The 26048-nt window shown below is 35.1% G+C and overlaps 1 protein-coding gene across 7 annotated transcripts in view; it reads left to right on the top strand.

Moving 5' to 3' along the window:
• RPS6KA5 (ribosomal protein S6 kinase A5) overlaps positions 1-26048 on the top strand; it is a 197534-nt gene that overhangs the window by 122482 nt on the left and 49004 nt on the right. For all 7 annotated transcript variants that reach the window (XR_011970710.1, XM_072624959.1, XM_072624958.1 and 4 more), the window contains 4 exons: positions 726-851; positions 1201-1334; positions 2436-2529; positions 7111-7281. Coding sequence is in view for 6 of the 7 variants with exons in the window: in XM_072624959.1 (XP_072481060.1) it covers positions 726-851; positions 1201-1334; positions 2436-2529; positions 7111-7281 (525 nt within the window). In the remaining variant the exon portion in view is untranslated. The remainder of the gene's footprint in view (positions 1-725; positions 852-1200; positions 1335-2435; positions 2530-7110; positions 7282-26048) is intronic.

Genomic DNA, 26048 nt, shown 5'->3' with positions numbered 1-26048 from the left:
TTGTTTCTTTAAATAATGGATTACAAATACAAGTAAAAATAAATATATTAGTAATCTTATAATATATTAGATATTAATTATATATAATCAGTGGTTATATATGATAATATTTAATATAACTAATCATAATAATAGTGTAATTAATTATCATAATTAAGCATCATTGTTCTATTGATATATCATTGTATTGGTATATTATGTGTGTAAATTGCATGAAACTTTGATTTTAAATTTAACTGGGCTAAAGTAATCCTGTAATGGGATCAAGTCTTCACAAATTGTAAACTTTTCCAATTTAAAATAGTACTTGTTGTAATATCAGCTTAACTTGTTTTTAATAACAACTATATGTTTCTTTGGAATGTAGCCACTTTGAAATGTGTGCTTTTGTCACCAATGAGAAAGAACTGAAGTTAGGGATTGTTTTGGGGGGGTTTTTTTTTGAGATGACAAAATATTTTTTTAAATTTCTTAATTTTAAACTAATTTAACAATACCAGAAGGTGGCATATTTTTCTTCTAAAAAGAATCTAACTACCTTTTGATTTCTAACAAAAATGTATCTTCAACCTTAAATAAAATAATAGCTACCTATATTTTAATTGTTTTTTTCTCTTCAAAACTTCTAGAATCCTAGCAGTTAACCTAAACTTACTACTTTCAGTCTATAAGATCTAAACTTTCATCTTATTTTATTTTATTTTTTGCTTCTCTTCACCCCCCAGGGATATTCTTTTGTTGCTCCTTCTATCTTATTTAGACGTAATGCAGCTGTCATAGATCCTCTTCAGTTTCATATGGGAATTGAACGTCCAGGAGTAACAAATGTTGCCAGGAGTGCGATGATGAAGGTAGACAGATTTTTTTAAAGCTAAGTTTTTGTGGTTGGAATGAATTCTGATATGAATACTTTAACAGTAATATTTGCTTCTTAGGAAGTCTGTGATATATTGAAGGTGTTATGTTTGTACCTGTAACAGTTGTAGAGAGCTGTTAAGTGTTGATTTAAGCTTTTAAAAACAATTTAACAGGACTATATAATTTAAATGAGTTTTAACAAGGATGAAAGAAATAAAAATCTATTTGAGAACTTTATTTTAGTGAATATCAAATATGAATCAATATTCTAAGATGGTCTTACTTTTTAGTATTATATATAATGTTATTTCTTTAAGTTATACATTGTTGATTTGTTTCTAGGACTCTCCATTTTATCAGCACTATGACCTAGATCTTAAAGACAAACCATTGGGAGAAGGAAGTTTTTCAATTTGTCGAAAATGCTTACATAGGAAAAGCAACCAAGAATATGCAGTCAAAATAATAAGCAAAAGGTATGAATGTTTTTGAAAATATTTTTGTGCTTTTGTACTCATACCATCTAATTAATTTCATAAGTTTTTATAAGATTTAAAAAAAAATTTTTTTTAATCATGGTTCTAAACATTTTTAGGATTGTACTCAGAGGTTCAGTCTTTTTGTTCATAATAACATATACTTATTTAGTACTTTACATCACAGTTTAACATACAATATTTCATTCAGTAGCCCTGTGAGAACCAGCTTGTTACATGTATTATTATTCCAATTTTATAGATGAGGGAAACTGAGACTCAGAGAAGTAAATAACTTAATAACTTAATCAAGATCAAATAGCTCATAAGTAGATGAGTTGTAATTTTAACACATTTTTAAAATTTCTAATCTAGTGTTCTTTCCACTATGACATGCTATCTCAAAATAATAGTTTACATTAGATATTGTACTCTATAGTCACAAAATTTTTTCACAGGCGGCTTGCATCCTTATAATGCATTTTTGATAGAAATGTTCTTTGCTTCTGCCAGGGACTTGTAACTGAGATAGTTTCGCTAAGTGTTACTAATACTCACATTTGCCTGGTTTTTTAGATGCTCTTGAATGTATACAGTACCTTTCCCTAGAAATTAGTCTATCGTTGCCAAAGTATGCCTGACTTTTGCCTTCCTTTTTAGAAAGGAGAGTACAATGGGGAGAGAGTCATTGAGAAATGACAACAGTATTTTTAAAAACATCAATAAAACATTTCCAAAATAAAAAAGATATTAGGTTCTAAGGGTTATCATTAGGACTAGCAAAGAGATGTGTTTGTTTTGGTAAATAATTGTTCTGACTTCTCTAATTGTATTGTATAATACAGTTACCAAATTATGAGACATAGGTATTGTCATTTGACTTGCTTTTCAAGGGCTTAGTGATTTGCTCCAAAATAAATGGACTTTTTGTCCAAATGAACTGTACAAATCATTGCTTTCACAGAAATTTTGTTCTTCTTCCCTGACACCATTTTTAAGTTCTTGGTACACATTAAATAAAAACAGAATTAGATTTAGCGTAGTATTGGATTGGAAATATGCTTGAATAGATTGGTACAATATGGCTGCTTCATTTTACAGAATGGAAGCCAACACACAGAAAGAAATAACAGCATTGAAACTCTGTGAAGGACACCCCAATATAGTGAAGTTGTATGAAGTTTATCATGATCAGGTATTTTACTGCTAAACATAAACATTACCGTTTTTTTGCCTACCATTAACTAATTGACAGGGTGGTTTGATATAAACATATCATTTATCATAATAGAAACATATTCTAAAATTAGACTACATCTTTTCTCTTATGTACTGTTAGAGACTCTCCAAAATCAATTAATATAGGGGGTCCTTTATTTTTCCAGTATCCTTCCTTTTAACTTTCAAAATGTTAAGTCATTTCTTTGATCATGTAACTAACTTGCCTATAAGCATTTATTTTGTATTTGTTTCATATTTCCTTCGGTTGGTTCTTTTTAATTCTAAGGAAGTCACTTTAACAAAAAAAAATGGTTACTTCAAATACTAACAGTAATTAATTATACATTCAAATAGTAAACCCTGATGGTAAACTATTTTTAATTTGGAAGGGTACTTTTGGTAAAAAAAAAATGAAAACATATAGCTCATTTGGCAATATTTTTGTGGCTTTAATGCCATTTTGAGTGACACTACAGATCGTGATAGGAAAGAAATCTCACATGCCATTGGAACACCTACTCCCCGTCCCCCCCATCTTTATATCAGATTCATATACCTGTCCAAACTAGGTATGTGGTTATGTACAATTGCACATAAAATGGTAGAAGACCTTTAATAAATGTCTCATCTTTGTTTCCTGTTGCCTAGTATAGTGCCTAGTTCATACAATAGTAACTCTTGATAAATATTTACTGAAATGAATCAAATTGTACTCAATTAAAGGAAGGAAGGGCTGATTGTGGTACAAGGGTTAAATGTTGGTGAGATCTGGACAATGCTATCACTGCTACTAGCTACATTTTCTTTTTTTTTGATGATTCAACTGCCATAGTTGTAACCTAATTCCTAGGAGACCCACCTTCCCCCACACCGGATAGATGGTTACTCAGCAATTTCTTCTTTCCTAGATGGGCTCTTGAAGCCTCACATCCTAACCTCTTTAGGTAGAAAGTAAAGGAGACACCCAAAAGTGTCACCCTGTTCCAGATAGTAAGACCAACTTAAGCCAGAAGCCAGGTGCTAGTCTCTGTTTTTCCTTTTCTCTCAACTTTCATGTGATCCTTCTACTAGGAACCATGATATTATTGACCTAGGACAGCTATAGTGTAATACACTGATTCACTGAAATATCACATGGTAACTGACCAGGACAGTAGAATTATAGTGAGGTCAAGAAGCAGATTGGTGTGAGCAAGCTGGCAGTGAAAAGAGAAGTTGCACTGAAATATAGCTAACCTGATGGAGAAAATAGTATTTAGGGGACCCCAGATCATTGTGTCTGCAGCCATCTATGAATTTGGATGCAATGTCCCTTAGCCTTTTGTTCTCATCAAGGGACAGCTTAATTGAAGCACTTGGGGCTGGGGAAGAACTTATGGCTCTGCAATCACCCACCCAAGATCAGGGCCCATGCTATGAGAACCAGGCTAAAGTTGTAACAGCCAGAGGAAAAGATGTGACCAGTGGCAGTGGCAACATTTTTCAGGCTTTCCTCCTGTACCAGTTCCTATTACTGCCTTCTCCTTTCCTTCCTTCCGCCCTCCTGCTTATTCCCACTTTCAGGTGTTGTTAATGTGCTGAATTATGAGTGGCACTGTATCCTCCTGTCCCCATATCACCACCCAGGGTGTCAAGGGGCATCTGAAACCTATTTCCAACCTAAAAGTCAGAGGCAAGACTTGCCAGCTAGAGTTCTGAAGCTACTATGCATTAAAAAAATCTCAGATAATCTCCAAGCAGGTGACATCAGAGGGGATTGACCCCTGACTGACAGACTGGCAGCAGACTTCAGGTACCAGGTTCCTAATGCCTACTTTATATTTATATAGTCAAAGCTATTATTTGTGTTTGTATTAGTTTTGTGCTATTTCTTTTTATGCAGAGGAGCCATCAGACCATATTGCTTCTCATGTGATACAATCCCATATTTTCCCATATAAATGTGGTATTCTTCCTATGTGAAGACTCTGTTAACCCTTCATCAGAATGACTTTTGTTTAAAATTGTTTCCTTAGTTCCTTGAATGCAGAGGTTATGTCATTTTTGTATTTATGTCCCCAGTATCTACCACAGCATATAGGCACTTAATAAATCCGCATTGGTTGATTGATTTCCCAGTAGTGTTGCTGGATCTTCCTGAGTGATCCTCTCATACTATCTGTTCTTTGTAACTAATAACAGTAGCTGAATAAGAGGCATAGTGTCAGCCTGTGAATGTAGAATAGTATTCTCTTTATGAAGCCAACTGGCTCAAATATATATTAATTGTTGAACCTTGACCTTCTTCATCATATGAAAAATTATTTCAAATTAGCTTAGTCTTTGATCACCTAAGAGTCTCTTAAGAGAGATAACAGTTCACTTTTATAATTTGCTCATTATGTGCTGGAATGATGCTCTTAATTTAACAGACTTTTCATTGTTTTTTTTTTTTTACTAAGTAAAAAAGAAGCATGCTATATTCAGATAATATTAAATGACAGTGAATTTCCACTCAAGTCCTATGCTAATATGTAATCATTAAATGGAGGTGTCCTCAAGGGTCTCAGTGTCACTGCTAGTAGAGTGGAAAGTCTGAAAAGTCCTACCAAGATGGAATGGTTTGGAGGTTGACCTACCAACAGATCTTCTCTTCATGATTTTAGAACTAGTCTAGTTAAGTTTTTTTGATGCTCATCATCAGATTGGCTAAAATTGACAAAATTTTTTGCCATAACAGTTTTTGAAAATTAACCTCCAAGTTGTGATAGGGTTATTATCTGTGATAGCAAAGGACATACCGACCCAGAAAAAAACCACAGATCCTTGAGTTACTAAAGAAGATAACAATGCAGTAATGCCTAGGACTTATAATCTGAACATTTTACCTTCCCTTTTTCTAAATTTGAGAGTTTTTAAGATTTAATTTTAAAACTGTAGTTTTTCAATAGCTCCTATGTTATTATTCTATAATAAAATGCAATACATGCAGTGCTTATATAATTTATGAAAGAAAATATCTGAACTTTCATGAATTTGAGAACAAAGATAAATGTAGAGGCATAGAGTGTCACCTGTAAATTTCCATAATAATACACTGGCAGCTTGACACAAAGGTATTTGTCCTAGGTATTGATAGAAACTCTGAAATTGATTGCTTGGCTAACACTGAGGCCAGGTGATAGAATAACATTTTTGTACCTTTTGAAGTTAAATCTGCCATTAAATGGTTATATTATGCTCTCTGTAAGGAAGGGGGAATCCAAAGTAATCATTGATGTTCTTTATTTTTAAGAGCATACAGACCAGATCACAGTGGTTCTGTTTCCACTTCTTAGTCAAAAGAAACTAGATTGAGAGGGTTGGAGTAGTTCTTTGCATAGAGTAAGGATGCCTAAACTTTTTAATGTCATTGACTCCTTTGGCAGTCTGATGAAAGCTGTAGACCCCTTCTCAGAATAATGTTTTGTTTCCTGCATTCATAATTGAAAAAATACTAAATATCAAAAAATAGTAAAGATAAAAATGCAATTTTTTCCCCATCTAAGTTTATGGGCCCCCTGTAATCTCTCCAGAGATCCAAAGTAAATAACCCAGGCCATCTAGGATTATAGATTTAGAGTTGGAAGGGACCTCAAAGATCATCTAGTACAGTACTTTGTCTTCCAGATGAAGAAATGGGTTCAGAGACGTGGCTCAGCCACAAACCCAGGTTCACAGGGTTGTAAGTAGCAAAGCAAGGCTTTAAATCCAGGTTTGAATTTCAGCATTCTTTACTTTGCATTACAACTTTGTATTGCATGGAATTCGCAGGAAATCATTAAAGAAAAAGATAGACAAATATTTTACTATGGTATTTTAGATTTTCTGTCATCATCCAAATAAAATTCTAGAGAGCCATAATTTTCCTCATTTTTCTTTTTGTTTTGTTACTTTGAACACCTGTTATTTTAACAAGGGAGACTATATATTTTGAAATACATACAAGTCAACATGTTTAACTGATTGGATAGAAACATAGCCTTAATAGTCAAGAATCACTGAGTTTAAGTCCCACCTCTGAAAAATACTGGCTTGTTACTCTGGAACAATCATTTAAAATCTCAGTGATGCTGACAGCTCTTTAACAAGATTTTAAGTTGCAAAAGAGATGCTGATCTGTATTGGTACAGTTTCCTTCCCAGAAGCTTCTTATACCAGTGAAGTCACAGATCTGAACCAAAAAATAAAAAAATTAAAATAAAAAAATTTTTTAACATTTCACAAACCTCTAGTTGTTTAGTGAAAATGAGGGACAACAGATGGAAAGGCCAAATGTTGCACGGCACCCCTTAGAAGTTCTCCAGCAGACGAGGTAGACCATGTATTGATGGAAAAACAGCACGAAATGGGAACATTTGGTCATAAACTGCATCAGCAGAAGATAAAACCTCACTGATTAAACCTTTGACTCATCATAGTGTAAACCGCAATTGGTAATGCTCATAATAAATTATCTAAAATGTTATAAGGACTTAACGTTAGCACAGACTTACCAGTATTAAGGATTCCACACACAATTGTATTTGTTTTCTAGCTTCACACATTTCTGGTGATGGAACTACTGAACGGGGGAGAGCTCTTTGAACGAATTAAGAAAAAGAAACACTTCAGTGAGACCGAAGCCAGTTATATCATGCGGAAGCTTGTTTCAGCTGTAAGCCACATGCATGATGTGGGAGTGGTACATAGAGATCTGAAGCCTGAGGTATAGAACAGTATGATCTTAAATAGCATCATTACTTTATTCAGTGATTGTTTGTGTCCTTTCTGCATTCTTCTTAAATAGAAAAAAAGAACTAAAAGCCTGTTTCTTGGATTTCTTTTTCCTTTCTATTTTAGTCTCAAAGGAAATTATCCTTTTTTTTTAGTTGATCATCTTGAAGTTATACTTATATGGGTGAGAGATCCTTTTACCAAATGAATACTTTATGCAACAGTTGTGAACTAAAATTAGCAGTGGAAATTTTGTAATCCAAAAAATATCAGGAAATATTGTCATACACACATACTATATTAGGAATGTTTTAATGATGCATTTAGAAAGTATATTTTTTTACATTTCTGATTTATTTATTGCTCTCTGGATAGAAATGTAAAGAGTTGCATTACTAATATCCAAGTATAATTTCCTTATTTTATTTAACTGTATTATATGCATATTTTTAAATGCTGTGGTGTTATAATTTATAGTAACTGTGCAATCACTTCTTCCAATGTAGCAGCTTTTTGTGCATTTCCCATTTCTAGTTGTTCAGTCTCTCAAATAGATTTTTTATAATAGTAAAAGCCTCCTTTAGAAAACTAATGAGAAAAACAGTAATTTTGCTATTTTTGAATGAATCAATTATTGCTGTTATTGTGTAACTGATAATTTTATACTAATGAATTCCCATTAGCTTAGTACAAAATCGTATGTTCCTCTCTCTTTTGAAACATAGTTATATTGAATGTTCGTTGATTATAATATACCCTAAGTAACATTTAAAATAATAATTTATTTGAAGCTTATTTCCATGTGAGTAAAGCCATAAAAAAAATTTCTCTAGAAATAGAATTCATATCTTTAATTTAAATAACTTGGGGTTTTTTTAAACACAGATATCTTTGGATCACACCAATATAGCTGATTAACATATTTAAAATTTTGCTTTCAGCGGCTATAATTGCTCATATACTTTTATTAATATTATAGATAATTGTTTAAAAAGATGTCTTTCATATATCTTCAGCTCTTAAAGCAGCCTCTGTGCTTCCTTCTTTGCAGTTCTCACTCTCCTACTTGCCTCCCACTGAAAATATGGTGTTCTGTGTTAGAGATTAGATGTCTATTTTTAAATGTGAAAGCACACCACTTTAATGTTTTCCTGATAGACAAGGAACAAGCATAATTTTTTTAAATTGAAGAGTGTTGAAAGTACTGCTTTGTGTCTACATAGAACCACACATTTCCACATATTTCATTCTTTAATGATTGACCATCTCATGTATGTGTCTGAGTATATGTACTCCCTAAATTTTACCTCTGATCATATTTAATTAATGAAAAATATTGTACATTTTTCATTTATCTAACTTGTAGAGTTTTAAAAAATATTTTAATTGAGCTCTGCTGTTAGCCTATTCTGAAGCAAGTTTCTAATAATTTGTAACCAAATTAGGTTTTGGAGTAATAAAAAGGGGTACTCTATTATCTTCTTAAATAATATCTTTCATTTTGTGTTTTATATTAGAATATTCTTCTGAAACAAGTGTTTCTCCTACCTTGATAAGATAAGATAAGATATTACACTTCTTTCAAAAAGTGTTCAATTATGTGACATTCATTGCTTGTTTCCTATATAGGTAAAATCATTGCTACTATGTGAGATCACTAAATACTTTAATAAGGTACTATATGTTTTTAAAATTATTATTTACTCATCTAAAACTTCAAAATTAGTTACTAATGCTACAATTGATTTCATACTTCAGTGGAAAACATAGAAACTACTTCCCAACTACTTCTGACTGTACATATCCCCAAAACCAATACCTTCCTCCAAAAATCTCATCAATCTCTACACTTTGGGCTTTGGGGAAGAAGAAAATGAAAATTAAGGGGGGCCTCTAATTTGGTGTGCAGATGTTCAAAACAAGATAGAATAGCATTAGAGTCACTGAAATAAGAACAGTAGCCATTTACCCTTAATCAATCAAATAAATTAGCATTTATTAACTTCTTTCTATGTGCTAAGCACTGTTCCAGACAATTACTCCATCTGCCTTTTTAGCAATGGTTTTAGGGCATCATAGTTCAGTCACAATACAGAATAATGTTAGGTCCTTCTCTAAGACATTTATGGTATTTTTTTGTTTCCATTTTAATAAAATATCATTAGTCTATTCTCTCCCCACTTCGACATCTTTTCAATGATTACATTTAGACTTGACTTAAATATATTGTGAAACTTTCTTAGTACTTAAAGAATCCCTCTTGTTACTTTTTCAGCCTTTAGGAGATGATAAAGTTCCTAATTATGGTGATTTATAGTGCATATAATCATAGCAGATTTGAGATCACATATCTAGATTTGAATATTGTAAAATCTAATATGCCTAAAACGAACTTTGTAATGAATAGTTTTAGCTTTCTTTTATTTTTTTATTATTCCTCCTGATTTTAGGAGCAAATCTTACAACAATAATGACAACTGAGCTGTGTTTCATTATAATCTCTTTATGCTCACTGCTTCTTTTCTTATTAGACCACCAAACATGCCCAAGTCTCCCAGTCCTTAAAAACAAAAAACAGAAAAAAAACCAAACACCTTTTTGCTAGGCTCTACAATGTCAACTAACCATTATCCTGTATCTCCTTTGCCTTCTTTGTCAGTCTGCTTTTAAAAACTGTTTCCATTCTTTGTCAATTGTTCCCTAACTTCTGACCTCATCATCCAATTGAATTTGCTTTGCTGAAAGTTATCAGTGATTTTTTAATTGCCAAATCTGATAGCCTTTTTTCAATCTTTATCCTTCTTAATCTCTGCTGAATTTGACCCTTTCTTTCTGAATACTCTCTCCTTTCTTAGTTCTTATGATTCTACTCCAGTTTTATTCCCCTGGGGTCTGCCCTGCACTCACTTCCATTTTCTCTGTATACTCTCTTACTTTGTGATCTCATCACTTCCCATAGGTTCACTTATGCTCTCTATTCATATGACTCCCAGATTAATAATATCAAGCCCGACTCTCTTCTGAGCTCTGTAACAGTCATTATTTGCCTTTTAATTAATTCAAATTGAATGTCCTACAAGCATCACCCAAACTTGTCCAAAACAGAACTCATTATCTTTTGCAAAAAAACTAACTCCTTCACTGAATTTCCATATTAGTGCTAAGTCTATCACATTCTTTCTAGTCACTCAGTTTTACAACCTTAGTATTATCCTCTATTCCTCACTCTCTCTTACTCTGCATATTTAGTTAGTTGCAAAATCTTGTTTTTGTTTCCACAGTATCTTGCCTCTATTCCCCTTTATCTCTACACTCTTAACCACCCCTGGAAAGTGCATTACCAAGGTAAGCAAACTTATTCACAGCATTCAAAATTTCTCTTGTTCAAACCTTCATCACCTCTCACTTTTAGTACCTTTCTAATTGGACTCTCTTTGCAATATTTTCTCCTTGACCTGGGAACTCTATCTGAAATTTGGCCACAATATTCCTAGGAGTTTCTCTTTTCGGGTCTCTTTCAGGAGGTGATTGGTGGATTCTTTCAATATTTATTTTGCCCTCTAATTCTAGAATATCAGGACAGTTTTCCTTGATAATTCCATGGAAGATAATGTCTAGGCTATTTTTTTGATCATGGCTGTCAGTCCCATAATTTTTAAATTGTCTCTCCCAGATCTATTTTCCAGGTCACTTGTTTTTCCAGTGAGATGTTTCACATTATCTTCTATTTTTTCAAACTTTGGATTTTTTTTTTTTAACTGCTTAGTTTATGTCATAGTCATTAGCTTCCCTGAACTCAATTCTCTCTTTTAAAGAACTATTTTTTTTTCAGTGAGCTTTTGAACCTTCTCCTCCATTTGGTTAATTCTGCTTTTTAAAGCCTCCTTCTCCTTGTTGGTTTTTTGGACCTTTTTTTCCAGTTGAGTTAGCCTCTTTTTAAAAGTGTTATTTTCCTCAGCATTTTTTTGGTTCTCCTTTAGCAAGCTGCTAACTCACTTTTCAAGCTCTTCTCTTGCCTGAGTCCAGTTTAAGTTCACTTTGGAGACCCTGGAGGCAGGGGCCTTGACTTCCTGTGACAGTAAGCCTTGTTCTTCCTCATCTGAAAGAATGGGAGGAGACACATGTTCACCAAGAAAGTAACTTTCTATGGTCTTATTTTTTTTTTCTCTTTTTTGGGCATTTTCCCAGCCAGTTACTTGACTTCTGAATCCTTTGTCAAGAGGATGGTCCTATTGTCCCTTCTCTCCCCAGTATCATGTTCAAGGCTGAGATGGACTCAGCTGCACAATTCCTCTGGGTCTTTGGGTGGGGGCAGGGCCGTCACTGATGACTGCTGGGAAAGCCCTCCCACAATGACCTTTGGAGCTTTTTTTGTAGCTTGTGGGTTGAGGTATCTGGGACTCTCCCTGCTGGGAACTCTGCCCCAGAGTTCTTTTCAGGTCCTGTATCTCCCAGTGCCACGTGGCCAGGGCTTGTCTCTGCTCAGAATCCCATGAGATAGACCTTTCCTGTTGGCCTTCCAGGTTACCTTTGTCTGGAAACTTCTTTTGCTCTGTTGTTCTGTGGCTTCTGCTGCTCTAGAATTTGTTGAGAGTCATTTTTTTACAGGTATTTTGTGGGCTGTGGGAGAAGCGTTAGAGTGTATGAGTCTTTTTACTCCGCCATCTTGGCAAGCATTTTTAAAGTACTTTCTGTGAGTCAGGCATCTTAAGGCACTTATATTCTCTTGAATGAAAACAGCATAGAAACAGGCATAAGTAAATAAAAAATTCATATGACGTATATACAAAATGTTTTTTAGGAGGATAACAGTACCAAGATCAAGGTGGGCTTCCCAAAAGTGGTAATATTTTAGATGAACTTTGAAGGAAACTATAAGCACAGGGAGTGCTTTTCAGTCATGGAAATTAGTCTGTGCAAAGTTATCAGTACAGAAGATGGAATATCTTAAATAGGAAACAGTAAAAAGTTGGGGTTTTTTTTGCTGGAATATAATGTTAGTGAATGAGGGTGATATGCAATAAGCCTAGTAGGTTGGAGCCAGATTGTAAGGACTTTAAAAGCCAAACAAAGAAGTTTATGTTTTATCCTAGAGACAAGAAAGTGTGAATGAATGTGCAATATATTAGGGAGGTAGAATCTGTAAGGTTTGGCAATTGATTAGATATGAAGAGTGAGGAAGAGTGAAAGACTCACAGAAAACTCCAAGGTTACAAAGTTTAGGTGACTGGACGGATGGTAGTACCTTCAGTAGAAATAAAGTCAGAAAGGTGGGGAAAGTTGTGGGGTGGGGATGAGGAAGCAGAATAGTGAGTTTTGTTTTGGACATGTACAATTTGAGATGCCTAGAAGATAATCCAGTTGGAGATAATAGGCAGTTGGTGGTGTCAGACTGAAGTTCTGGAGATAGATGAAGGCAGAATGTATACATTTAAAAGTCATCTGTATAGAGATAATAACTAAATCCATTAAAACTGCTGTTATCAAGAAATTGCTGAGAAAGAGCATAGAATAGTCCTGGGGCATATCTACATCTCTCTCCCACTCTCCTAGTAGTATTGTTGGAGTATTATTGGGGAAACAAAACCAAGACAACAAACAAGTAACAAAAATGTAATTCAGTTCAACAAATATTTATTAACCAGCACTATAGGCAACATACTTTTTTAGGTATTAGGGGTACAAAGGAAATGGTTTCCACCCTCAACAACCTTATATTTTGTTAAATATCGTATGTTTGAGATTTTTTTTATTTTTTCAGATGATAGTATGGGTAGTTATGAGGAGAGGGAAATGAACAACATTGGTTAGAGTGGTGAAAAGTTTGAGTAGGAAATAGAATTTTAGAAATCCCGCTCGCCAAGTTGAAGGAATGGTATAATCAAAGACACAGGATGGAATTAATCATGCTGTAATCTGAGAACAAAGAAAAAAAATAACCTTGAACGAAGGAAAAGGATATACAAGTTTGGAGGATCCTAGATGTCTTAATGAGGAATTTTCTTGATTAGGCATAACCCAATAATAGATGAGTTAATCACTGTCAAATCTTAAAACAAAAATTCTGAAACAAAAACAAAAGGATCAACCAGAGGGGAACATTATAAGTAGAATTTAAAGAAATAAGGGAAGTGAAGGTAGAGGAGTAAAACTGAAAGCACCATGATTTATTTACCACAGAGTTTTGTACGTAGGAGTAACATCTAGGAGCTATTGTTTTAGGAACTGTAGTCTTTTAGGAAGATGAAGAGGAAAGACAGGAAGGTTGTTGCACCAATTCAAGTATGATATGATGTTATGAAGTAGTGGATTATGTATTTAATGGTATTGTAGGTAGAATAAGGAGCGAATCTAAAAAAAGTTTAAGAAAAAAAAATTCTGTGGGATTTACATTCATCCCTAATCGTGTAGGAGATGAAGAGTCCATAAAATACTGTTTCTAATGATACTTAATATACTCAAATACTTCCTTCATCACAAACTGATACCATATATTGAAAGTATTCTTTTTCTCTGCCCTAGTGTAATCTCCTCTATTAATACAATTTGTAGTGTCTAGTTTGACATTTATATCATAAAGTTTGTTTTAAATGTGAAAAGCTCTTTATAAAATTTTAATACAATTTTTAATATTTACTTTCAAATGTTTACAATGTAGGCCCAATGTCTACTATTTGCAAGGTTCTGTGCTAGGCACTTCGTAGAATAAAGTGATATAAAATATAGTTTCTGCCCTCTGAGAGCTTAGAGTTCACCTGGGATCATATAACAAACATACAAAATGCACTAGATCCTGGTTTCACTGGAAAAATTTTAAATATGTGTTAGTGGAAGAAGTTTCTATACTGTGAGTTCTTTGTGGGACAATATTACAACATGAGAATGTTTGTAAAAAGGAGGAGAGGAGGAAAAAGATGGAGAGAAATATATGATGTGCCCTGTGCAAATCAAAGACTAACAATGACTAACATCATCTTAAGAAGATGAAATTCCATAGGAGAATGAGTGAGGAGGCAAAGGGAAGGATTGAAAGGGGAAAACCTAGGTATAGATCAACATCCTACACCATATACCAAGATAAGATCAAAGTGGATACATGAGTTAAACATAAAGAATGATATCATTTTTTTTTTTTGGCTTTACAAATATCTTTTATTTGATCTAGCACACTGCACCACTATATCCAGGTTACATCTGCAGTATTGTGTTCAGTTCTGAGTGCCTCCTTTTTTTAAAAATTATTTTGTTTTCAGTGTTCTACAATCACTTCCATATATCTTAGATTTTTCCCCCTTACCTCCCCACTCCCTCCCTGAGACGGCATACAATTTTATATACCTTCCTATTAAATACATTTTTACCTTAGTCATGCTGCATAGAAGAATTAAAATGAATGGGAGAAATCATATAGCAAACCAAAACATAACACAAAAGAAAATGATCTGCTTCATTCTGTGATCGAATTCCATAGTCCTTTCTCTGGATATGGAAGGCATTTTGCCTTAAGAGACCACTGGGAATTTTTTAAGTCCTTGCATTGCAGTGAAATACTAAGTCTACCAGGAAAAATCCTCACACAGTGTGGTTGTTGCTGCATATGAAGTTCTCCTGGTTCTGCTCCTTTCATTCAGCATCAGTGCATATAAGTCCTTCCAGACCTCTCTCTGAAGTCTTCCTGTTTATCATTTCGTACAGCACAATAGTATTCCATTACATTCATATACCACATTTTATTCAGCCATTCCCCAATTGATGGGCATCCCCTTGATTTCCAGTTTTTGGCCACCACAAAGAGAGCTGCTATAAATATTTTTGTACATGTGGGACCCTTTTCCATTTTTATGATCTCTTGGGGATACAGTCGTAGAAGTGATATTGCTGGGTCAAAGGGTATGCACATTTTTGTAGCCAAATTTTTGTTCCAAATTGCTCTCCAGATTGGTTGAATCAGCTCACAGCTACACCAACAATGTTATTAGTGTTCCAGCTCTCCCACATCTTCTCCAACATTTATCATCTTCCTGTTTTGTCATGCTTGCCAAAAAGACTATTTTATAGAGAACTTGCATGGGGCAGGCAGTCACACAATGGCCAGAAGAAACAATACAAGGACATTGTCAAGGTCTCTCTCAAGAACTTTGGATTTGACTGTGCAAGATGGGAGACACAGACACAGGACCTCTCAGCATGGCATCCTCACATCAGAAAAGGTGTTGTACTCTTTGAGCAAAGCAGAATTGAGACAAAGTAAACACAGGATGCCCAAATTTGGGATATCCACCCCAAATATGCATACAGACTATCTGTGCCCAACCTGTGGTAGAGCATTCTGAGCTCGCATTGACCTGATCAGCCACAGTCAGACACACCGAAATTTCACTTTACAATGGTGATGTCATGTTGGTCCTCTTTGAAGACAAAGGATAACCACCATCTAGTTCTTTATCTCCAAAATATCCAAAAAAAGGGAAAAGGACATATTTATACAGAATATTTATAGCACCTTTTTGTGATGGTAAATAATTGGAAATTGAGGGGATGCCAAAAAATTGGGGAATGGCTAAACAAGTTGTGGTACATTATTGTAGTGGAATACTATTGTGCTATAAAAAATGATGAGCAAGATGATTTCAGAAAAACTTGGAAAGACTTACATTAACTGATGCAAAGTGAAATTAGCAGAACAAGGATAACAGTGTACACATTAACAACAATATTTCATGATGATCAACTGTGAATGACTTAGCTATTCTTAGCAATATAATGATCTGAGATCCAGAGGACTCATGATGAAAAATGCTATCCACATCCAGAAAAAAAAAGAGTCTATATAAAGATCAAAACGTACTATTTTCCACTTTTGTGGCATTTTTTTTCTTTTACTGTTTCTTCTTTCACAACAAAACTAATGTGGAAATAAGTTTTACATGGTTGTATGTATACAATCTATATCAAATTGCTAACCTTCTTAGCAAGGAAAGAGGGGAAGAGAATTTGAAACTAAAAATTTTTTAAATGAATGCTAAAAATTGGCTTTACATGCAATTGAAAAAAAAATACTCTTAAAAAAAGAAAGGGGAAGCCCTCATTTCAATGGTGAGCACGGCTATCACTGATGAATGTTCTTGTGAGAGAAGAAAGATAGTCTTTTTATAGGGAGATGTGGACCTTATGGTGAATATTAACTGCAGGAATTCAGTGCTTAGAGAAACCACTCCTCATGCTTCAGGAGGAGGGGAATCAGAGCTCCTGGAAATAACTGATACCCAGAAGAGTAGAAGAGCATGGGCCAAGAGAAAAGATTTTGAGGCAAATAATTAATTAATAATAATTTAAAAAGATGATAGAGGACCAAGGTCAGTAATGAACTGCCCAATCAAGTACATAGAAAGAATCCTACTATGGGCAATATATCTTCTTTATCACCTGTAGAAATTACTATTTCTAAGAATGAGGTACAGTGGGGGAGAAAAAGGAACCAGAAGACACAAGATGTACCAGGCAGTAACAGAAAATCTTTTGAAGAGAGAATCCAAAATAGGTACCTCATAATTTTAATTCCATGAGGAATACAAGGGAATAAAAAGCACTAAATAATACAAGGGCCGTGAAACAAAGACTAAAAAGTAGAACAGACTGAAAGAGGAGGTAAATAATAAAAGAGAATGAGGGAAAGAAATCCTTTATAGAAAAAAATCACAAAAATGGTGGAATTTTTGAAACTAATGAACACAATAAATTGAAGGGAAGGGAAGGGAAGGGAAATTTTACATGGCTGTGTCATTGGAAGGGAAAAAAGAGAGTGCACGATTAAATAACTAGATAAACACCAGAAAGAAAAAGGAACTAGTCAGTAAAACTGCAAAACCAGAGTCAAGGGTGACAAGTGGGAGGATAGGGCTGGACAGTCAGGGGAGTAGAGCTAGGAGGAATAGAACTGTTCTTAAAAAAAAAAGATTAAGCTGAAATAACTGAAAAAACATAGTACTATATTTACAATGGAAGAGAGAAAGATCATGCCTTGGAAAAAAACAATACTGAAGACAAATGGAGGAACATCAAAGCCTCTCATAGCTTTAAATGTGAATGAATTAATCCAATAAAAGGAAAAAGAATAACAGATTGGATAAGAAAACAAAACCTTACAATCTGTTGCTTACAAGAAACAAAAAGTAAAGATGTATGCCCAATAAAAACAGAGCTAGAAAAAAAATTCACTATGCATTAGTGAATCTAAAAAAGCAGGAGTTGTAATCATGCTGCCAAATAAAGCAGAAACAAACATTCAAAACATAAAAAGGGATAAATAAGGAAACTACATTATAGTCAAAAGAGCTGTAGACAACAGACCAAGATTAATATTAAATATATATGTTTCAAAAATATGCCATAACATTAAAATTCATAAAGAAAACATTAACTGAACTAAAAGAATACATAGATACGTGAATGGTAATGTTATATACATAGTGATAGGAGACTTTAGTGTCCCACTCTCAGTTTTGAGATGTCTTAATAGAAATATATACAAAAAACCAAAAACAGTAAAAATATTTCTTCTTAGATCATATCACCTTGGAAGAATTAAAAGCTTATAGATCTCCAGAAATAGCTCTGAAACCAGCTGCACAAAAAGGAGCTCAAAAAGGATTTTTAATATCAAATAAGAGAGGTAGAGGAAAAATTGGAAAGAGAAATGAGAGAGATACAAAAATCATTTTTTAAAAAGTCAACAGCTTGGTAAAGGAAGCACAAAAAACACTGAAGCATAATAGCTTAAAAAGCAAAATAAGCCAAGTGGTAAAAGAGATCCAAAATTCCATTGAGGAGAAGAATCCCTTGAAAAGCAGAATTGGCCAAATGGAAAAGGAGGTACAAAAATTCACTGAAGAAAAGAACTTAAAAAGTAAAATTTGCCTAATGGAAAAGGTGGTAAAGAAACTCACTGGAAAATAAAACCACCAATTTCTTAAAAATTAGAATTGGTTAAGTGGAAATTAATGACTTTATCAAAAAAGCAAAAAAAAAAAAACCCATCATCAATAAACATCAAGAAACAATAAAACAACCACGAGAAAGCCATTATCAAAAAACAAAGATACTAGATATTATCTTTCAAGAAATTATCAAAAAAAATTGTCCTGGTATACTAGATCCAGAGAGTAAAATAGGAATTGAAAAAATCTACCAATCACCTTCTGAAAGAGATCCCAAAATGAAAACTCACAGGAATGTTATAGCCAAATTTCAGAACTAGAAAGAAACAATTCAAATATCATCAAGCCACACAAGATTTAGCCAATTTTCTATGAAAGGATTGGAGGTCTTGGAATTCTGGAAGGTAAAGGAGGTAGGATTACAACCAAGAATCACCTGCCCATCAAAACTGAGTATAATTCTTCAGGGGGAAAATGGAAGTTCAGTGTAACAGAAGACTTTCAAGCATTCCTGATGAAAAGACCAGAACTACATTGAAATTTTGACTTTCAGATGCAGAATTCAAGAGAAAGAAAAATCTTAAAAGAGTTTCAATAAGGTTAAACTGTTTATATTCCTACATGGGGAAATGATATTTATAACTCCTAAAAACTTTCTCATTGTTAAGACATTTAAGGAATATATGTAGATAGAAGGCATGTGAATGGAATATGATGCAGTGAATATCTAACAAATAAAATTAAGGGATGAGAGAGGAATGCACTGGGAGAAGGGGAAGGCAAGAGGTAGGATGGGGTAAATTATCTGACATAAAAGAGGCACAAAAGAGATCTTACAGTGAAGAGTAAGATGGGGGTGATGGGAGCAGGGAGCGCATGAACCTTATTTTCATCATAATTTGCTCAAAGAGAGAATGACAAATACACTCAATTGGTTATAGAAATCCACCTAACCCTACAGGAAAGTCTGAGAGAAGGTGGGGCAGCACAGTGATAGAAGAGAGAGTGAATTGGGGTAGGTAAAAGAAGCAAAACTCTGGATGATGGACAGGGTAAAAGGAGAGAGCAGGATAAATGGAGGGGGGAAGGAAATAGAATGGAAGGAAATACACAGTAATCATAACTGAAAAAAATTTTACAGCAGGTTTCCCTGATAAGGACCTCATTTCTCCAATATATAGAGAACTGAGCCATTTATAAAAACAAGAGTCATTCATCAATTAATAAATAGTCAAAGAATATGAACAGGCAGGTGTTAGACAAAGTAATTAAAGCTATCTTTAGTCATATAAAAATGCTCTAAATCACTATTAATTAAAGAAATGCACATTAAAATAACTGAACCACACATACCAAATTGACTAATATGACAGAAAAGGAAAATGATAAATGTTGGAGTGGATACGGGAAAATTGGGACACTAACGCATTGTTTGTGAAGTTGTATACTGATCCAACCATTATGAAGAGCAATTTGGAACTATGTCCAAAGGGCTGTAAAACCATGCATACCCTTTGACCAAGCAATACCACTACTAGGTCTGCATCCCAGAGATAACAAAAAAAAAAGGAAAAGGACCTATATGTACAAAAATATTTATAGCAGCTTTTTTAATGGAATTGTGGAATTGACTCCCTTCTTCTAGACATTTGTGTTATTTTAGGCTACCCAAAGAACTGTCTTGGGCTTTACAGGCTAGATTTCTTTTTTAAGGACCATGCCTAAAACCCAAATCACTCTGTCTCTCATTGATTGGTTGACAGTAGGTCCCAGTCCAAGCCTCATTTCGTTATTATTTGGGCTCTGATGTTTCAAAGGGAATATAAATGGTGATTGTTTGTGTTTTGGCCAGAAACCCTTTCCTTCCCAGATTGTTGTTTTTTTTTTTTACTAGCTTTTTCCAAGTCATTTACCCAGGCCCTTCTTTGTCTCATTTCTAAGTTAGCCTTAATCACTCAATGGGTATTGCCTCAGACAAACTGGAGACCTAAGAAAGACCTTAGCTTTAAAAAGACCAAGATCTCCCACTGCCTCCAGGGCCGTCTCCAGTCATCCTAATCTATTTCTTGCCACTGGACCCAGATAGCTCCAGAGGAGAGAGTGAAGCTGATGATTTTGCACAGCCTTTCCTTACTTAAATCCAATTTACTTGCAAGCCAGGGCATCATTTCCCTGATGTCATGGTCCTCTTTGAGAACAAAGGACAAACAACAACAATACTGATGGCAAAGAATTGGACATTGAAGGGATGTCCATCAGTTGGGGAATGGGTGAACAAGTCATTGTATATGTTTGTAAATAAAATATCATTGTGGTATAAGAAATGACAAAGCAAGATGCTCTCAGAAAAACCTGGAAAAATTTATATGAAATGATGCAAAATGAAATTAGCAGAATGAGATCATTAAAAATGTTTTTACATGTTATTAGGGAAAATAAAACATTTTAAATGTTTTTAAAAATAGAAAAAAGAACTTAATGAATTAGAAAGCTGTCAAATATAAAATAAGCAAAAAATAGATCATAAAAATTAGGGGGAAAATAGATAAACTTGAATCAAAAAAATCCATAGACATTGTAAATTAAAGCCTGATTCTTTGAAAAGATTAGTAAACTGATAAGCTTTAGTCAGTTCAATTATTGAAAGAAAGAGAAAGGGCCAGAAAATCAAATTAACAAAGTAACAAGTGAGCAAGGTGATGTCACAATAAAACCAGAATAAAAAAGAATAATCAAGAACCTATTATGCACAATTTTATGCTAAACTCAGGATACAAAACAGATAGAGGAATATCTTCAAAAATATAAAATACTCAAACTGACAGAAAATCAGATAGAGATCTTAAATAACCCATGTTCAGAAAAGGAAAAAGAATTAGTAGTTAAGGGACTACCGAAAGAAAAAACTTATGATCCTAATGAATTCACAAGATAATTCAAATTTTTTTTTTTTTTAGTTTGCAACATTCATTTCCACAAGATGTTGAGTTCCAAATTTTCTCCCCATCTCTCTCCTCCCCCACCCAGAAACACCATGCATTCTGATTACCCCTTCCCCCAATCTACTCTCCCTTCTATCACACCCCTCCCTTCCCTTATCCCCATCTTCTCTCTTTTCTTGTAAGGCAAGATAGATTTCTATACCCCATTACCTATATTTCTTATTTCCCAGTTGCATGCAAAAACGATTCTCCACATTCATTCCTTAAGCTTTGAGTTCCAACATCTCCCCCTTCCTCCCCACCCATCCCCACTGACAGGCAAGCAGTTCAATACAGGCTGTACGTATATAGTTTTGCTAAAGACTTCCATAATAGTCATGTTGTGAAAGACTAATTATGTTTCCCTCCATCCTATCTTGTCCCCTATTTATTCTATTCTCTCTTTAGACTTTGTCCCTACCCTAAAGTAATTGCTTCTTATTACTCCCTCCTCCCATTTGCCTTCCTTTCTGTTATCTCACCCCACTTATCCCCTTCTCCCCTACTCCCAGTTGAAAAAGCTTTTTCCACTGACCTTTGAAGCTGTCTTTGGCATTTGTGGGTTGAGGGATCTGGGAACTGCTTCTGTTGCTGGGGATTCCATCCCCAGGCCTGCTCCCATCCTGTTTCTGCCAGTGCCACATAGCCAAGGCTGGGCTGTTCTCCACAGGCTGTGCTCCCCTCTGCACCCCATGTGATAGACCTTTCCTGTTGGCCTTCCAGGCTACATTGGGCTGGAAATCTCTTTCACTCTGTTGTTTTGTGGCTTCTGCTGCTCTAGAATTTATTTAGAGTAATTTTTGCAGGTGTTTTATGGGCTAAGGGGGAAGAGCTACAGTAGGTGCATCTTTCTACTCCACCATCTTGGCTCCATCCCCCAGTAATTCAAACTTTTAACAAATAATTAGTATCTATTCACAGATATCCTCAGAAATTGAAAAATAGAGCACCCTACCAGAACACTTTAACAAAATATAGTCCTAATACTTAAATTAAGGAATGCTATAATACAGAATTATAAGCCAATATCATTAATATATATGGATTCAAAATTATTAAATAAAATCCTGTCAAGCAGATTACAGTGAATGATATAATAAAGCATTCATTACAACCAAGTGGAATTTCTACCAGGAATGCAACGTTCCAAGGAAAGTAACCAACAAAATCATATTAAAACTACAAACATCCAAAATCATGTGATTACTCAATATGTACAGAAAAAGCACAGCATTCATTTTGGCTAAAAATATTAGACGCTATAAGCATAGAGGGACCTTTCTAATATCATAAAAAATATTTCTCTAAAACCAAAAGTAAATATCCTATGCAATAGGGACACTCTAGAACCTTTTTCAGTAAATACAGGAGTAAATTAAGTTTGACCATTCTCCCTGCTATTATTCATATAGTTCTGAAAATGCTAGAAACACCACTAAGAGAGCAAAATTAATGGCATAAAGAAAAAAAGGAGATAAAACTATCCCTGTTTCCTGGTAATAGGATGGCATACTTGGAATATCCTAGCAATGCTGTAAAGAAAATCATCAAGATCATAGTTCCACCAAAGTTGCAGGCTAAAAAAATAAACCCTCAAAAAATCAACCACATTCATGTATAATAATAACAAATATCAAAATCTAAGAGGTAACAATAGAAAGGAAAATTCTATTCCAAATAACTATAAAATGCTTAAAAGTATGGATGCCAACTTACCAAAACACCTGAATAGATTAAATTACAAAATGCTCCTTTAAAAAATAAAGAATAATTTAAATTAATAGAAGACTATTAATTTTTTATACCTAGATAGACCATGCCAATATAATTAAAATGATAGTGCTACCAAAGTTAATGTACTCATTTAATGCCATATCAATCAAATTGCCAAAGGATTATTTTATAGAACTTGGTAAATTAATTACATCATTCACTTGGAAAACAAAAGATGAAAAGAGAAAGAAATGAAAGAATAGCACTTCTAGACCTCAAACTATATTATAAAACAAAAGTCCTTGAATCCACCTAGCATTGATTAAAAAAATAAAGTAGCAAACCAGATAAAAGAGAATCAGAAGCAGTGAAACTAACTCAGTGTTCAATAAACCAGAAATTTGAAATTACTTAGAAAAGATTTCCCTATTATATAAAAATTGAGAAACTGGAAAATAGTCTGGCAGAAATTAGGCTTGGGGGTGGGGGAGGAGCCAAGATGGCGGAGTAGAAAGATACATATATGCTAACTCCAAACCGACAGCCCATAAATTACCTGTAAAGAAGAACTCCCAGTGGGTTCTGGAGCAGTGGAAGCCACAAAACAGTGGAGCAGAGAAGATTTCTGTTCCAGAGAGACCTGGAGAACTGGCCCGAGAGCCCAGCTCTGCCTTGGCCGCGCAGTGCCAAGAGGAGCAGATCTGAGCGGGCTCCAGGGATGGAATCTCCAGCAGCCGCGCAGGTCCCTCCACCCACGGACACCGGGGGTCAGTGGGAGGGGCTTTTCAGTTTGCAGAGGGGGGAGTTGGGTGCCCCCATGGCTCGAGCCCCCTTGGGAGGCAGCAGCAGAGGCAGCAGCAGACAGGGGCTCCCAAAGCAGGCAGGAGTGCGGATCCGTTGTTGAAGGTCTCCACATAAACCCCCTGAGGGAACTGAGCCCCATGCAGCGGCCCTGCCCCCACCTGAGCACCTAAACTTAATCTCACACTGAATAGCAGCCCTGCCCTGCCTAAGCCCTAAGGCTGGGAAGCAGCATTTGAATCTCAGACCCCAAGTGCTAGCTGGGCAGATCTGGAGGCAAGGTGGGTGTGAAGAGGAAGCTCAGAAGTCAAGTCACTGGCTGGGAAAATGCCCAGAAAATGGAAAAAAAAAAGACCATAGAAGGTTGCTTTCTTGGTGAACAGATATCTCCTCCCTTCCTTTCTGATGAGGAAGAACAATGCTTACCATCAGGGAAAGACACAGAAGTCAAGGCTTCTATATCCCAAACATCCAGAATAAATATTCAATGGGCTCAGGCCATGGAACAGCTCAAAAAGGATTTTGAAAATCAAGTTAGAGAGGTGGAGGAAAAACTGGGAAGAGAAATGAGAGAGATGCAAGAAAAGCATGAAAAGCAGGTCATCACCTTGCTAAAGGAGACCAAAAAAAATGCTGAAGAAAATAACACCTTGAAAAATAGGCTAACTCAATTGGCAAAAGAGGTTCAAAAGACCAATGAGGAGAAGAATGCTTTAAAAAGCAGAATGAGCCAAATGAAAAAGGAGGTTCAAAAGCTCACTGAAGAAAGTAGTTCTCTCAAAATTAGAATGGAACGGATGAATGCTAATGACTTTATGAGAAACCAAGAAATCACAAAACAAAACCAAAAGAATGAAAAAATGGAAGAGAATGTGACATATCTCATTGGAAAAACAACTGACCTGGAAAATAGATCCAGGAGAGACAATTTAAAAATTATGGGACTACCTGAAAGCCATGATCCAAAAAAGAACCTAGACATCATCTTTCATGAAATTATCAAGGAAAACTGCCCTGATATTCTAGAATGAGAGGGCGAAATAAGTATTCAAAGAATCCACCGATCACCGCCTGAAAGAGATCCAAAAAGAGAAAGTCCTAGGAACATTGTGGCCAAATTCCAGAGTTCCCTGGTCAAGGAGAAAATATTGCAAGCAGCTAGAAAGAAACAATTCAAGTATTGTGGAAATACAATCAGGATAACACAAGATCTAGCAGCCTCTACATTAAGGGATCGAAGGGCATGGAATAGGATATTCCAGAAGTCAAAGGAACTAGGACTAAAACCAAGAATCACCTACCCAGCAAAACTGAGTATAATACTTCAGGGGAAAAAATGGTCTTTGAGTGAAATCAAGGACTTGCAAGCATTCTTGATGAAAAGACCAGAGCTGAAAAGAAAATTTGACTTTCAAACACAAGAATGAAGAGAAGTATGAAAAGGTAAACAGCAAAGAGAAGTCATAAGGGACTTACTAAAGTTGAACTGTTTACATTCCTACATGAAAAGACAATATTTGTAACTCTTGAAACTTTTCAGTATCTGGGTAGTGGGTGGGATTACACACACACACACACACACACACAGCACAGAGTGAATTGAATAGGATGGGATCATATCTTAAAAGAATGAAATTAAGGGGTGGGAGAGAAATATATTGGGAGGAGAAAGGGAGAAATGGAATGGGGCAAATTATCTCTCATAAAAGAGGCAAGCAAAGGACTTTTTAGTGGAGGGAAAAAGAGGGGAGGTGAGAGAAAAACATGAAGTTTACTCTCATCACATTTGACTAAAGGAAGGAATAAAATGCACACTCATTTTGGTATGAAAACCTATCTTACAATACAGGAAAGTGGGGGAGAAGGGGATAAGCAGGGTGGGGGGGATGATGGAAGGGAGGGCAATGGGAGGAGGGAGCAATTTCAAGTCAACACTCTTGGGGAGAGACAGGATCAAAAGAGAGACTAGAAGAAATGTGGGGCAGGATAGGATGGTGGGAAATATTGTTAGTCTTACACAACATGACTATTATGGAAGTCATTTGCAAAACTACACAGATATGGCCTATATTGAATTGCTTGCCTTCCCAAAGGGAATGGGTGGGGAGGGAGGGATGAAAAGAAGTTGGAACTCAAAGTTTTAGAAACAACTGTCAAGTATTGTTCTTGTATGCAACTAGGAAATAAGAAATACAGGTAATGGGGTATAGAAAGTTATCTGGCCCTACAGGACAAAAGAGAAGATGGGGACAAGGGAAGGGAGGGATGATAGAAGAGAGGGCAGATTGGTGATAGGGGCAATTAGAATGCTCGATGTTTTGGGGTGG

Source organism: Notamacropus eugenii, chromosome 7, assembly GCF_028372415.1.
Source record: "Notamacropus eugenii isolate mMacEug1 chromosome 7, mMacEug1.pri_v2, whole genome shotgun sequence".
Lineage (NCBI taxonomy): Eukaryota > Metazoa > Chordata > Mammalia > Diprotodontia > Macropodidae > Notamacropus > Notamacropus eugenii.
This window is presented reverse-complemented; position numbering and strand designations above follow the sequence as displayed.